The sequence below is a fragment of the Anas platyrhynchos genome, chromosome 24, assembly GCF_047663525.1.
Source record: "Anas platyrhynchos isolate ZD024472 breed Pekin duck chromosome 24, IASCAAS_PekinDuck_T2T, whole genome shotgun sequence".
Taxonomy (NCBI): domain Eukaryota; kingdom Metazoa; phylum Chordata; class Aves; order Anseriformes; family Anatidae; genus Anas; species Anas platyrhynchos.
Genome location: NC_092610.1, coordinates 3,157,529 through 3,171,624, shown reverse-complemented (window position 1 = coordinate 3,171,624; position 14,096 = coordinate 3,157,529). Strand labels below are relative to the sequence as shown.

The window sequence follows — 14,096 nt, the reverse complement described above, 5'->3', positions numbered from 1 at the left end:
TTAGCATCCTTGAGTGGAAGGTGTTAGTCGTTAGGCACTTTGCAATAAATACAGTGGGAACTCAGAGGATGTTACCAGCTACAAGGAACACAGACTGCATGAATCAGGCTTCAGGGCAGCAAAACATTCCTGTGCAAAAAATGCAGGTGAAAGGCAGCTGCAGACCTATGAACGCTGCAACCTGTGGCTGGTTCGTGCACCTCAGCTCACGCATCTTTTACTTCAGGAGCCCCCTTATCAGAGATATCGGGGTCACTGCCCACAGAACAATTCACAGCTTTCATGCTTTTAACATCGAGTTAGTCATTAACTGTTCCTGATCCTGTTAACAGTGGACTCAGGGAAAGAGTCAACACTTGAGACAAACTAGCACAATCTGTTTAGATCTATGGCCTCCACATGAGCAGCAGCCAGCCTCTTCTTAGGCAGGGCATCTGATAACAACCCCCAATCTTGCTTTAAGTGCAAATCGAGCAAGATATGATATCAGTGCAAGACAAGAAAGCAAATTCCAAGGCCACAACTGGGGGAATAAGCTACATTCCCTGACTTCATAATAGAGTTGTATTATTATTATAATTTATTCCTGGCGTTATGTAAAAAGCTTTGGAGCCTTTAGCTGAACGCTTAGTCCCTCTTAGTTGTGCTTGCACAGCTGTGCTCACATCCCAGACCCTGTACGAAGACAAACTCTCGGAGAAATCCCCCCGAGCAGGCGGAGCGCAGTCCCTTCAAGGCATTTCAGGGGTCGGCCTCCTCTTTCTCCTCCTCCTCCGCAGGCAGAGCCCTCCTGCCGCCCGGGGCGGGTTCCTGGGGAGCGAGAAAGGAAAAGAAAAACACCACTGAGCACAGCACAGCCGGCTACGGGGCTCTGGGGGGGTGGGGGGAGGAGAGGCGGCCCCGTTCTCCGCGCTTACAGCGGGCGGCGAGCGGCGGGCGGCGCCCAGGGCGGCTCTCAGCCCCTGCAGCTCCACCGCCAGCTCCTCGCAGGCCGCGATGCGGGTGCGGAGGTGCCGCTGCCGGGCCTCCAGCAGGCTCCGCAGCCCCCGCAGCCGCTCCACCTGCGGGCGGCGGAGAACAGCGGGTCACGGCGGGGCGGGGCAGGGCGAGCCGGGCAGGACCCGGTGCGTCCCGGTCCGTCCCGCTCCGTCCCTCCCTCAGGCCGGCAGCACCGACCAGGCGCGGCTCCGGCTCGCTACCCCCGGCCGCCTCCATAGCGGAGCCTCCCGCAGGCCTCACTGCTGCTTGCGTTGCCATGGCAACGGCGGCCGGAAATACGCCGCGGCTGCTTCCGGGCGGAAGCGGAAGAGGCTGCTCGGATGCTGAGGGCGCTGGCTGGGGTGGGAAGGGGCGGGGAGGGGGCACCGGGACCGGCACCGGGACCGGGACCTGGACCTGGACCGGGGCTGGGCCGCGCCTGCAGCAGCCCCCTGGTGCTCCCCGGTGCCGCCGCCGCCGCCCCGACGAGCCCCCGAGGTGCGTGGGGGGATCACGGGGAGAGGCTGAGGCCGCGGCCGGGCCTGGGCTGAGGGGAGGGGGGAGGCTGAGGGGGCCCTGAGGGGGCCCTGAGGGGGCCCTGAGGGGGCCCTGAGGGGGCCCTGAGGGGGCCCTGAGGGGGCGAGGCCGGTTCCTGCTGAGCCCCCGTCGCTGTCTCCAGGCTGGGCGGAGGTGCTGGCGGCCGCCGCCGGTGCCCTGCAGGCTGGCGGGCTGGTGGCGGTGCCCACAGACACGGTGTACGGCGTGGCCTGCCTGGCACAGGACTCCCGCGCCGTGCGGAGCATCTACGGCCTGAAGGGACGCAACGGGAGGAAGCCGCTGGCCATCTGCCTCGGGGACGTGGAGCACATCTACCGGTGAGCTGCCCACCAGGGGCCGGGGCTGCCTGGGTAGCCTGGGGCAGAGAGAGGCAGCTCCCCTCTTATTGGCCTGCAGGGCGTGAAGCTGATGGGGAAGGGCTCTTGCAGCTGCCTCTCACCTGTCCTTCATAGCCCGATTCTCCCTCCGTAGGTACTGCCATGTGAACGTGCCGGATGAGCTGTTACGGGACCTGCTCCCCGGACCTGTAACTCTGGTCCTGAAGCGATCGGAAGAACTCAACAAGGACTTGAATCCCTTCACCTCGGTAGGTCTCTGCCGTGGGATGCACCTCCGTGTCTTTGGTGGGCAGCATGCTGTTTTTATGGTTCTGTCATAGGAGCTTTCATTCTTACACGTTTTGGGTATGCTTAGCAGCGATTGGCATTTTTTGACACTTATTCTTGTGTTGCTGTGTTCCCTGTGGCTTACCTGAGCGTGGCACAACCTAGCGTTACTTGCTACGTCATGAAGTCACGTCTGTTATTACTGCCGGTGCAGCAGGTGCTGGAATATTAATTCTCTGTGCTGTCAACTGTAGTTCAAAGGCTTTAGGCAAGGCAAGATTAAAAATGGTCTGTGGTGACTGCATGTAAAACCGTGCTCTCTTCTTCCTCGTAGCTGGTTGGCGTTCGCATTCCAAACCACCCTTTTATTAGAGAGCTGGCACGAGCTTGCTCTGGACCCCTGGCTTTAACAAGTGCTAACATCAGCAGTCAGGCGAGCACGCTGACGGTTTCGGTAAGGCACTTTTTGCTACTAAGTGGGATTCTTCTGCTAGGCTGCCAGAGCCCTGGGCGCTCATGATTGGAAGTCAGTCATAACACTAAAACAAGGATTTCTCAGTTATTTCCTTTTATTTTTTTTAAGTGACAGTCAACCTGCAGACTTGTGGTGTGGGGCAGCTGTCTGGCTGTGATCTCCACCCTGAAAAGTGTGGAAGGCAGAGCTTAAAAGTAATAATTACATGCTTGTGTTTGCTTTATTAAGCAGGTACCAAATCTGAAAGACAGAAATTGCTGTAGGGGGGTGGCTGTGGAACGAGACTCCTGGTGTCTGCGCAGCTCCTTGCAGCCTGAGAACCGGCTTTAACTCCAGGAGATGTCTCTTTGCTTACCTCGGGAGGGAGAGTTGGGTACAATACCAAGGCACCCTCTGGTCCAAAATGTCTTGCTGTTTTTGTGCGTGTGCTCTTTAATAAGGTGGTGCAGCTATGCACTCGTGATCTGAGAATTCTTGTAACTTGTCTGCATGTGGAAGGTAAATCTGCTCTCAGATATCAAAATGGGATGTGCTCGTGACAGGGAAAAGAGATGATCTGACAGAAAAAGGAGACTGCCTCCCTTGACACTAGACTGCCCAGTGGTATTCGCTACAACACGAACACAAACCATCTTTAGGGTTGTTAGCCATGTCTCTTTTTTACAGGAATTCCAAGACCTTTGGCCTCAGTTGTCCTTAGTCATTGATGGAGGCCCCGTAGGGGATGTCCAGAGCCCGGAGTGTCGTCTGGGGTCAACTGTGGTCGACTTATCTGTGTCGGGGAAGTACACCATCATCCGACCTGGCTGGTGAGCACTCTGCTACATGGAACTTTTTCTTTACTTTATAGAAATGAAGCCTTCAGGTTAGGGTGGGTCACGTTTTGCTTGTTTCTCTATAGAAGTTAAACCTTCAGATTAATGTGTTTAGCTTAATTATCAGCATACTCAGGAATCGTGAAGGAGCACTCCAAATACTGAACCTGGGAGATACCTTTCTGGAAGCTTCTACATGAAACTCCCTTGTTTCTGCAGTTCGTGTTCTCCTTAATTCAAAATTACTGCATCTTTAGCTGATTACTTTCCCAGAAAATGCAGTTGAGTGCTTAAAACCCCCCTGTTTTTCTCTGACGGTTCTGTTTCGCCCCACAGTGCGCTGCAATCCACAGTTGAAATCCTGAGACAGAAGTATGGCTTGGTACCGGAATCATCCTAAGACTTCAGACTCCAAGGAGGCTCTGCAGAGCTGGTGAAGCTGGGCACCGTGTGCCTGTGCGTTCAGCAAGTGCTGTTAATGGCCTTGTTTAATGAGGTCGATGGGTTATGGCAGGTTAATAAACAAGGGGTAATGAGAGTGACAGTCGATGGGGATCTGTTAATTACTGTTACATCGGCTGAAGCCTGAGAATCCAACCCGGGTATTTCTGCTGATCTCTTTGTGCTGCTGTACCATTCCCCCAGACCTGTCTGTTTTATTTACCTCATCTAAAAATAATTTGGATGTTGGACTGTTCTCAGGATGCGATGATGCAGACAGCGTCACTGGTCCTCCTTCCCCATAAAACTTATTCCACGTGTTCATTTATTGTATTTACGCCAAAAGGAAAACAAGGATGGAAAAGAGTTTTTTTGGGGCTTCTGTGAATTTATAGCTATGTTGTTCTCTAGCTTGTTCTTTGTTCAAGTGTCCCCTCCCTAGAAAAGTGTTGCTCAGAAAGACCTGACTTCCTGCTAACACAGGGAATAATGCCAAGCTCTTGGTGTGCTGCTCGTCATCTTTTAATGTGGGTCTTCCTTTCTTGATTTTGTTCTGTAACCAGTGACTAAGCTGAATAGGGAACGGATGAAAATTTGCTCTGGTATTTACTCTTCAAGGAAAAGTAAAATTTATGGAGTTATTAACAATTTAAAAACTGCTAAGGAACTTGCATGTTTTTGTTATAAATGCTTATTTTTGTTGTCTGTCACTTCTGACAGACTTAAGTGCTTAACTAGAACATGTATGAAATCATAATGAATAGAACCTTGTTTCACATCCAGAGCTGCTGCTTCTCATTTTATTGATATAGACAAGTATAAAGTAATTTTATGGCTAATTTAGAAGGGTCTGAGCATGACAGAAAAAGGGAAAAATATTGTGAGCTGAAGTTCTTTCAGAGAACAAATGAATGGTATTTTCAGCTGCATTTTTATTGCAAGTGGCTTTTTTCCATGGGTTCTAAAGGGAATAAAGCAACTTCAGGTCTGAATTTTCAAAACTTGGCACGCTAAACGATCAGTTAGGAGCTTTTAGTATAAATGGTTGCATTGCCTCGGTTTCCAGCACATACAGTAGTGGCAGTAAATAGTCACTAGCATTCCAGCTCTAATTCTCTGTAGGTATTTGGATGCAGTGGACCACAGTAACAATGCGCAGCGCAGAACTCCTTGGCATAGAAACACTTGGGTAAACTAAAGGGTATGTAACTGCATGGCTTAGTTTCATTTACAGTAGACAATTTAGAGAAATCTTTATTTCTTTGTACAGTAAACTGATAGGGAAATGTTTTGAAGGTTGCTAGTGGAGTGAGGGATCCGTGGTCATGGCAGGCAGCGGGCCAGGGGCTTCAAGTTAAATGCATGCTGGAACCCAGCTACCTACATAAAACGTCCCCGAACACACACACTGTAAGGAAAACCCCATCTTTGGCCCACAAGCCGGCACCCCTTGCAAATTCCAGAAGAGCTCTGAAAAGTTCCTCTACTACATCTGCAGGAAGTGAGATTCAGCTGCTCCTTAGAGATTTCCTACTCCTTATAACGCTTCCTCCCGTGAGTTCATAGCTGGGACTCGGGCAGTCCTTGGGACGCTTGCAGGTTGCTGCTGGCATTCAGCGGCCCGGCGAGGCTGAAGGTTCTGTGGCTGCGTTTCCTCGCGTGCTTTTTTCTGAAGCACTTCTCCGTGCTGCAGCTCTGTCAGCAGGATGTCTTTGTGAGTCAGGTGAACGCTGAAGTCACATCAGCCACTGCTCTTTCTCTTTGCTGAAATGTTCTGCCCACCTGCGAGTCAGCTCCAGGTACATGTTGGGCTGGTGGGGAAGGTAATCGAGATAAAGGCGCGTCAGCGTCTTCTTGGGGACAGCTTTCTCGATCTGGGTGCCTTCGTGCCATTCGTTGAAAGACGTGATGGAGACTATCTCTGGCCTGACCGTGAGGGCAGCCTGCAGGGCTGTTTCGTAGTACTTCCCATTGACTCTGTTCCGAGTGTTGTGGTTGTTCCAGGGGCGGATGCTGGTGTCGATGTAGCCCGGGCCAACGCTGGGGATGAACATCAGGTTGTTGGAGTCGCAGAAGGTTTTGATGGCTTTCCAATTCTGGTGGGATGAGCCAAAAGAGAAGCCGTTGGATGCAAAGTACGTGTACATGCCGTCGTATCCCGCGGAAAGGATGTCGTTCTTGTGCCCTTCCTCCACCAGCAGTGCTATGAACACGGCATCGTAGGCAGTGTTGCGGAGGGAGTGGGAGCCCGATGGTGTGAGAAGGTTGGCCCAGGATTCGGCTGGTGTCAAGTAGGAATCATAGATATAAAACAGCGGGAGGCTCCTGCCAGTGCTGGTCCTGTACTTATAAAAAGCTGCGTGTGATCCGTATCTAGAGAGAGAGCAGAAAGCTTGTTCAGAGACTCGGGTGATAAGCCCTCAGCAGGTATCGCCATTATAAGGCAAGCGTGATGTGAGACTTGACTTGCTGTAGGGGCCTCCTTTTTCAGAACCCTTCTCTGGAACCTTTATCTCCTTTATGGGAGTGTTTTTAACTGTGGTGTTTGTGTCCTTCCTTTCCTTCTGAAAGAAAGGGGAGAGGTGCTGGCCTACATGCGATAAGCTTAGAAACACGAACAGAAGAAAGCAGTTTGGGGTTCTGAAGGCAAGGCATTGAAGTGCCAGAGAAAGTGGGATTTGATTATGACCCCTGGTCAGCATTGCCCTGCCGGCTGGCTCTAGGCAGCTCCCTGTGTGCTGCATTTTTGGGGACTGTTCTGATGCATTTCATTCCAAGCTCTGCACACTGTTTATGCTTAAAGCAACGTTGCACAGCAGGATTTACCCTGCAGGAAGAACTTACTTGTCCATGATGTATTTGATATTCTCGTGCACAGTGCGGTCATCGCGCCCTTTGTATGGCTGGATGTGGAAGGCAACCTGCAAAAGCGACCGTGGAGGGGGTTATTTTCAGCACTGTCACATTGCTTTCTGTGCTCTGACCCCCCAGAGGACCCTCGATCTGTGCTGGAGGGCTTCCTGCCACCCCTGGGTGCCGGTGAACCCCTTCATGGCCCACGCAGAACACAGCGGGCTGCTTGGTGAAGTCAGAGCTTTCACTATTTCCACCAAAACGAGTGAAAAGTGAACTGAGGATCCAAATTACTAAGAAAAAAAGCTGTCTTTAGCTGTTTAAAAATTGCTCCCATTGTCTAATTGTAAGTGCTTTTTCTTTTAACACTGAAGCAGAGGAGCAGGGCCTCTGCCCAGGCACAGCAGCAGCTTCATGCTGGAGCCGAACAATGAGCTTAATGGCCTCAAAGAGCAGCCGAGAGCCTTACCTTTATGGCATATCTTTGTGCAGCGTCCAGTATAAACGGCACGAGGCTGTCCGAGGGCTCCCCGCTGTCATCGGCTAGGCCAGGTGGGTACCACGACAGCACCAGCACTCCTGTGGGGGCACGCAACGGGTCTCGCTTAGATCCGTTTTCTTTCTAAACCTGCAGCAGCTTTCTAACCCCTGCAGCAGCAGCGCAGTAAATATTTCGTGTCATTTTAACACTTTAGAAGCCCTGGGGTGTTTAAGGGCTGGTTAGGAGATCGTGCTCTGAATTGTTGGCTATGGGGTTGTGGTGGGAGCTCTTTGAGGCTGGGGGGTAGTGGAAGCAGGAGAGGAGCAGTGGATGAGGTGGGAGCACCCTGAAGGGGCTGATGCTGGGCTGGGGGCTAGCTCAGCACCCTGGGGGGTGCCAGCAACGTGTGTCACAGCCCCTGCTGCCATCCAGCAGAGCTCAGAGCCCGGTGAGCGCAGCAGTACCAGCTTCAAGCACCGTGCTGGGTTTTGGGGGCCACCTTCCCCAGGGCTGGTGGCCCAAGGGGATTTGGGCTCCCCGGGGCAAGGGACTGGGGGCTGCAGGGGGGCTGCGGGGCCCCGACTCTTACCGATGGCAGCGTCGCGGAGCTGGCCCATGTGCTCGTCCACCACGGCGGGGTCGCGGGAGCTGTAGGGGCCGAGAGCGGGGTAGAAGCTGGAGCCGATGTCGTCGGGAGGCCGGTGGCGCCCCCGGGGGTAACTGGCCGACACCTTGGGGTCCCAGTGCGGCACCAGGGCGTGGTCCCAGTGCAGGTAGCGGCCCTCGAAGCGGGGGCTGCCGTACCAGGCGTAGTAGAAAGCGTGCAGGTCGTAGGAAGGACCGGCCCCCGGCGGCATCCCGCGGCCACCGGGGGGTTCGGGGGGCTCGGCCACCCCGGGGGGGACACCGGCGGGGAGCCCGGCGGCGGCTCGGAGCGTGCGCAGCGCCATCACCGTGCCAAAAACGAAGAGAGAAGCCAGCAGCAGCGCCAGCATCCCCCGCCGCCTCCGCCGCGGCATCGCCCGGACCCGGGGCTCGGTGCCGGGGACCCGGCTCGGCCCCGTCGAGGATGCCCCGATCCGCTGGGCGCTGCCGGGGGCCGGGGGGGGGGGGGGGCTCGGTGCGGCTCCGCACCGCCCCGGCTCGGCTCTCGGTACCCCCCGGAGCCCCCTGTTGGCTGCGGTCGGGGCTGCAGAGCCTCCGCCCGGCCCCCGCTGCCCCCCCCGCCGGCCGCTGTTCGCTTCCCCGGCTCCCGGTCCTGGTCCCGCTCCTGGTCCTGGAGGCTCCACCGGGGGCTGAGCCGTGCCCCGGGGTGCCAGGAGCCGGGGGGTGGTGGTTCTCTGCTTAAAGGGTCCAAGGTTTGTCCCTGGAGGGGCTGCGGATGGTGCTGGGGGGCACCAGGCATCTGAAGATGATGCTCAGCATCCTTGTGATGTTCTGCATCCTCGCCTGTGATGCTCAGCATCCCTCTGATGCTCCGCATCCTTGCCTTTTGGCTGATGGGGGCCTAGGGTGGGAGAGGGGAGGCTGCTGACTGATGGGGAGGGATGTAGGATGCTCTCCATGCCCAGTTCCCGAGTGAAACCCTTGAAACGAGTGGTTGGTGAAGGATTAAACTCATTGAAGGAAAGGAAAACACGCTCCAGCAAACACTGAAATGTGACTATCGGAGCTGTTAAAGGAAATAACGTTTTAATTGGGTGAATCTGTTATGCACAAATGTTACAGGCGATAAAACGCCTGCTAAATGGAAACCCAGTAATGAGATAAACCTGTCGGGGGAACCAATTGCCTGTAAACCAGAAACAGGCTTTTGAGGCTCCCCAGCAGGTCTGGGGCATCTGTTATTTGGCGGAAGCTTGTGCCGCCCCACATTGGGAACCTTCTGGCAGCATTTCCTCACCCCAGCCACCCATCCAGGGTCATGGTCTGCAGGAGGCGCAGGGGTGAGCATGAGCAAGGTGTGGAAACCACCAGGAGTTTGCCCTTCAGAGCTTTAGGTGGTTTTTGGCTGTATTAGATGTGTGCATTGACTGTGGAACTGGATGCACAGTCATTGGACTGTGTGATACTTAAAAAATGGGAAAAAACACCTTGGTTGTGAGATATTGTGTGTGCCCAGAGCGGTCTTTACAGAGCTAACGAAACTCCCCTTGGACTCAAAGACAGTCCCATGTTTTAGATGACACTGAGACATCACCTAGAGCAAACTGGGTATGGCTGGTGCCCTGCAGTGATGCCAGCAAGGTTTCTGCTGCCGCCCCTCATCCTGCAGGCTCTTGGGTGCTGCTGTCTGCCTGGTGCTGGAACACCTTGGTCCCTGGGCACACAGCAGAGCCATGTGTGTGGTTTCTTCTCACACCTCTCTCCAGCAATTGCTGCTCACTTGTCCCCCCTCTGGTGCCTCTGCTCCTTCCAAGCTCCTGTCCTGCTGGGGATCCTGTGGAAGCAGGTATTTCAAGTCGTAGTCCCCGCTGCATTTCGTGCTTCACCACATTTGACTGCTACAGATGGCACAGAGCTGGCTGGCCTGGTGCATGCTCGGGGTTGGCACTCACATCTGCCTGGGCCTCTTCAGGGACTTGGTGGGCTTCGTTCTCCCCTTTGCCTCTCCCTTGCTGTCATCTGCTTGAGATGAGGCCACTTTTTAATCTAATTTCACGCCTGCCACATGTGGGTGCAGGGAGAATTGTGCTGAGCCAGCTAGCTCAGGAAGTCACTTGTGATGTGTTCTTAGTCTTTTTTTTTTTTTTTTTTTTTTTTTTTTTTTTTTTTTTTTTTCCTGAGTCATTTCTTTCATTTGCTTATGTGAAGGACGTGGCTGTCTGTGCCCTTCCAGTTGGCAGACCCTTGCGCCTGAGCAGCCCTGAGCCACCAGGACCCAGCTGCAGGGAAGGAGGCGCTGGGGCAGCGTGCGACTACTTTTTGATGGACAATTTTAAATTGCTCTACTCAGCCCATCATCCCACAAGTAGCTGCTGTCATTTTCTTCCAAATAGCTACCTTCGGGCTACTTGGAGAGGTCAGGCTGCAGAGAGGGATGCTCCTGGGAGGTGGGAAGAGCTTTTTCCTTCCTGTATCTTGTGCCAAGGACAAGGACATTGGATGGAAATCTGCAGACCAGTGAATTCGCCGTCACTCTTCTCCCTCTGTGAGTTCAATGGCTTTAAAAACCATCTGTGACATTTAATTTATGAACTGGCAGATGAAGGCAGGACAGAACCACCTAAATACAAATATTCGTAAGCGTAGAACAGGGGGCATGTGGGTACAAGTTGAGCTGCGTGGGTCTAACACAGCCACATCTGAGGAAGAACAAGGGTAGCCAGCGTCTCTGCTCCCTGTGGGATTTGGGACTCCCGTGGGGTGGGGAGCACAAGGGGCTGTGGGGTGGGTCAGCTTTTCCTGGAGTCCCACCCTGAGCCCACCCAACTAAACCCCCTGTGGCGCAGAATGCCCAGAAACCCAAGTTCCTCAAAATTTTCAAACCAAGGCACTTTTCACTGCTGCACTGCTGGCAATGACACTTGTCCTAGACGACTTCTGCTGGCTTCCTCCGCTAACATCGCCCGTACAGGTGTATCCGCAGAGCCCGTGAGCTCAGCAATACCCACAGCCTTTCACTCCCAGCCTCCGGAGCCCTGTGTGACCACTAGATAGTGCTCGGCCACCGCAGGGAGCGTTGCAGCAGGCCTGACGGTTTGTTCCTGTGCTTAAAAACATTCATAAAGGAGTGCTGTGCAGGGGCTCGGAGCGGCGCAGATGGCAGCTTGTGTGCTGAGCTGCCTGTGCAGGGGAGAGGCTGCAGGGGAGCAGGACGGAGGGGCTGCTCTGCTGCTGCTTGCTGCATGAAAAACCCATGCTGGGATGATTCCTCCCAGCGTCTGAGTGTCACGGAATGGTTATGTATCTTTATTGCTCATGAGCAGCTGTCTCAGTCGCCGCTAATGGACTGTAATCCACACAGAGCTGACCCCGAAATGATGGCTTCACAGAAATTGCCTGTCTACGGAGCTCCTGCTGTAAAAGCCTGGAAGCGCCAGGCTGCGTGAGGTGCTGTCATCTGCAGAGCGTGTGCGTGACGGGGCTCCGGGTGCTTGCCCTTCTCGCAGCCTTTGCTCTTCCCTGGTCTTTTCAAATCAGGTACCCCGCAGGAAATCTGCAACAGAGGAAAATCAAAGAGGGATGGCTTCCCTTTGGTCTGCTTGCTCAGGACCCTCTCTCTGCCACAACTTTGAGCCCAGGGGAGAGAGCAGGGCAAAGAACATCCACCCTCAAGCCGGCTGCCTGGTGGTGACATGGGTGATCCATGCGCCAAAGTCCCGATGACACCGATCCCAAACAGAGCCAGAACCAGCTGTCCTGAGGCTTGGCTTCCCCCTTGCTTGTGGTGTGAAGGTAAAGGCTGTTTGGGGACTCAGTGTAACAGCTCACCTTACTGAGCCTTTTCTCTACTTTCTGTTGCTTTCTGTATTTGCATAGTGAGCTTGCCCCCCCGCCTCATTCCTCAGCTCATCAGCTATTCATTGATCTTTGCCAGGCTCCTCCAGCGCTCATTCATCACTCTCACACCCGCTATCCACTTTCCAAATGTTTCCTATTTTTCCGGTGATGTATTTCCCTGTTCAGACAAGCTAATCTTGTGCCATCAATAATCCGGGTGCAGCTGTGCTCGTGACCTCCGCACTGGAACAGGCCCAGCACGGGGCGACAGAGCCACAGGGACCAGCCAGGGTGGATCACGTCCACCTGCCTGCTGGGAGACTGCTGCAGGAGCAACTCCCTCACCTCGGAGACTGTAGCATCCCAGAATCCCAGAATCATTACGGTTGGAAAAGCCCTCCAAGATCGTCTGGTCCAACCACCACCATCACCCCCTGCCCCTGTCCCCAAGCACCACATCCAACCTCTCCCCGAACACCCCCAGGGACGGGGACTCCACCACCTCCCTGGGCAACCCGTCCCAACGCCTGAGCGCTCTTGCTGAGGAGAAATGTCTCCTCATTGCCAGCCTGAACCTCCCCTGGCACAACTCGAGGCCGTTCCCTCTGCTCCTGGCACAGTTCCCTGTGAGCAGAGGCCGACCCCAGCTCCCCACCCCTTCCTCCCAGGCAGTTGCAGAGAGCAATGAGCTCGGCCCTGAGCCCCCCTTCCCCAGCCCAAACACCCCCAGTTCCCTCAGCTGCTCCTCACAGGACTTGTGCTCCAGGCCCCTCACCAGCCTCGTAGCCCTTCTCTGGACAGACTGCAGGGCCTCGATGGCCTTCTTGTGCTGAGGGGCCCAAAACTAAACACAGGACTCAAGGTGTGGCCTCACCAGAGCTGAGTACAGACAGTACAGGCTGAGTACAGTAAAGCAGGTGCAGATCCACGATGCCCACACAGCCGCCAAGGGCTGCTCTCCCTGTCCTGCTGGGTAGAGAGCTGGAGGTCTTCAAGGAGCTGAGGAAAAGCCATGAGGCAGAGCAACCTCACTTGAAGAGGGCTGGCTTTGCTGCCTGCTCTGTGGTGCCCAGAGCCTGCTCTGTCTGACACAGCCTCGCTTGGCTTTTGTGATGGCAGAAGACAAGGGAAATGTATTGTATCGGCTGGTGCCTCTGTTTCTGGCTCATTCAAGCTGCTGGCATTCAGTGTCCCTGCAAGTGACAGCTTTATTTGTGCCACTGGCATCAAGAGGACGAGCCGCATGTCAGGCATGGGTGAAGCGGCTGGTGACCTTGTTCCTTTGCAGGAAATGCAGGCTCTATAAATTACTTCTTTCCTCTGGCTTCTGTGTGTCTGCAGGCCATCGTAGCTGTCACGATGATGAACTCAGCACCAGCTAACGCCACCAGCCTTTGTGTCAGCATTTGGGCACTGTCAGCACCGGCACAGAGCGAAGCCAGGCAGATTTGGGGTGGGAGTGGAGGGGGCTGGGATGTGAGCAAGAGCTGCTCCTCGCCGGGGAACAGCTCAGCAGTTTCCCGTGAGATCAGATGATGCAGTGTAATTGCACGAGGTTTAACCAGAGCTCCAGCCTGTGCTCCTGGGAGGATGGGGATCGCTCAGTCCCTGAATGCTGTGGGAGGAAAGTCCCACGTCACGGCTGCTGGACCCCTCTGTGGTTACATTTGGGGTCTGGGCAGGGGGCAGAAGCATGGCCCTGAGGGGTCCCAGTCTGGCAAGTTGCCGCTGCCAGCAGAGGTCCTGCCATGCAGCTCCGTGTGTGAAACAAGGAAAAAGGTTTGCAGTTGCTCTCGTTATTATTTACACTGAGAAATCACGTTAATTGGACCAAGGCAGGTGTGGGCCTTACAGAAAAACCAGCTAAGCAGCAGGAGCGTGCAGGACAGAGCTGCTTTCAGACTGAGCCCCAAACCTGGGGCTTTCCCCTCAGGGGCTGGCTCTGTGCTGAGCTGAGGCTCCCACGAGGCCAGACCTTGTCCTGCTGCTGGTGAAGTCTATGAGGACGTTGGTTTTGGTGCTTGTTTGGTGGTGTTCCACCCCTAAATTGTCACATCCCTAAATGGGGACCCTGCTGCTGGGCTGGGGGACTTTCTGCAAGGACTCGGAGCCAGGAGCTGGGCTGTGGGGGGACGTGGAGCTGGTGGCAGCAAACTCCTGGGATGCTGCAAGCTGTATTTTGGTGAGATGCCTCGTGCAAATGCTCTCATCGCCAGTTAGGACATGCTGATCAGACAAACAGCTTCTGCTGGAGTGAGGAGAGATGCCTATTTAGATCTTGTAGGTGGAACTATAAACACTTTCCTAAGCCAATTCACAGGAGCTGCGTAGATTCAGGGTGACTCTTGTGTTTGCAACCCTTGTTGAAATCACATTGGCATGAGCGCTCGGAGCAGGAAATACACGGCTTGCATTTTAATTAGCGCTTGACCTCCAAATAAAGATGC

General features: G+C 54.5%; 3 protein-coding genes across 4 annotated transcripts; 1 reads left to right on the top strand and 2 right to left on the bottom strand.

Annotated features, from left to right (window-relative positions):
- Positions 1 to 276: 276 nt before the first annotated feature.
- C24H1orf122 (chromosome 24 C1orf122 homolog) lies at positions 277 to 1,302 on the bottom strand. Its single transcript, XM_072027546.1, has 3 exons — positions 1,177 to 1,302; positions 918 to 1,061; positions 277 to 810 (listed from the first exon to the last, which is right to left on the bottom strand). The coding sequence occupies exons 1-3, from the start codon at positions 1,255 to 1,257 to the stop codon at positions 742 to 744; spliced, it is 294 nt and encodes a 97-aa protein (XP_071883647.1). The 5' UTR covers positions 1,258 to 1,302; the 3' UTR covers positions 277 to 741.
- A 2-nt stretch (positions 1,303 to 1,304) lies between these two features.
- Positions 1,305 to 4,128, top strand: YRDC (yrdC N6-threonylcarbamoyltransferase domain containing). 2 transcript variants are annotated; one of them, XM_072027543.1, is made up of 6 exons: positions 1,305 to 1,476; positions 1,658 to 1,853; positions 2,008 to 2,122; positions 2,476 to 2,595; positions 3,283 to 3,425; positions 3,768 to 4,128. In XM_072027543.1, the coding sequence occupies exons 1-6, from the start codon at positions 1,320 to 1,322 to the stop codon at positions 3,829 to 3,831; spliced, it is 795 nt and encodes a 264-aa protein (XP_071883644.1). In that variant the 5' UTR covers positions 1,305 to 1,319; the 3' UTR covers positions 3,832 to 4,128. The 2 variants fall into 2 exon arrangements, with proteins under 2 accessions (XP_071883644.1, XP_071883645.1); XM_072027544.1 differs by lacking the exon at positions 2,476 to 2,595.
- A 656-nt stretch (positions 4,129 to 4,784) lies between these two features.
- Positions 4,785 to 8,352, bottom strand: MANEAL (mannosidase endo-alpha like). Its single transcript, XM_027443738.3, has 4 exons — positions 7,796 to 8,352; positions 7,195 to 7,304; positions 6,717 to 6,793; positions 4,785 to 6,245 (listed from the first exon to the last, which is right to left on the bottom strand). The coding sequence occupies exons 1-4, from the start codon at positions 8,223 to 8,225 to the stop codon at positions 5,609 to 5,611; spliced, it is 1,254 nt and encodes a 417-aa protein (XP_027299539.3). The 5' UTR covers positions 8,226 to 8,352; the 3' UTR covers positions 4,785 to 5,608.
- Between the last annotated feature and the right edge of the window lie 5,744 nt (positions 8,353 to 14,096).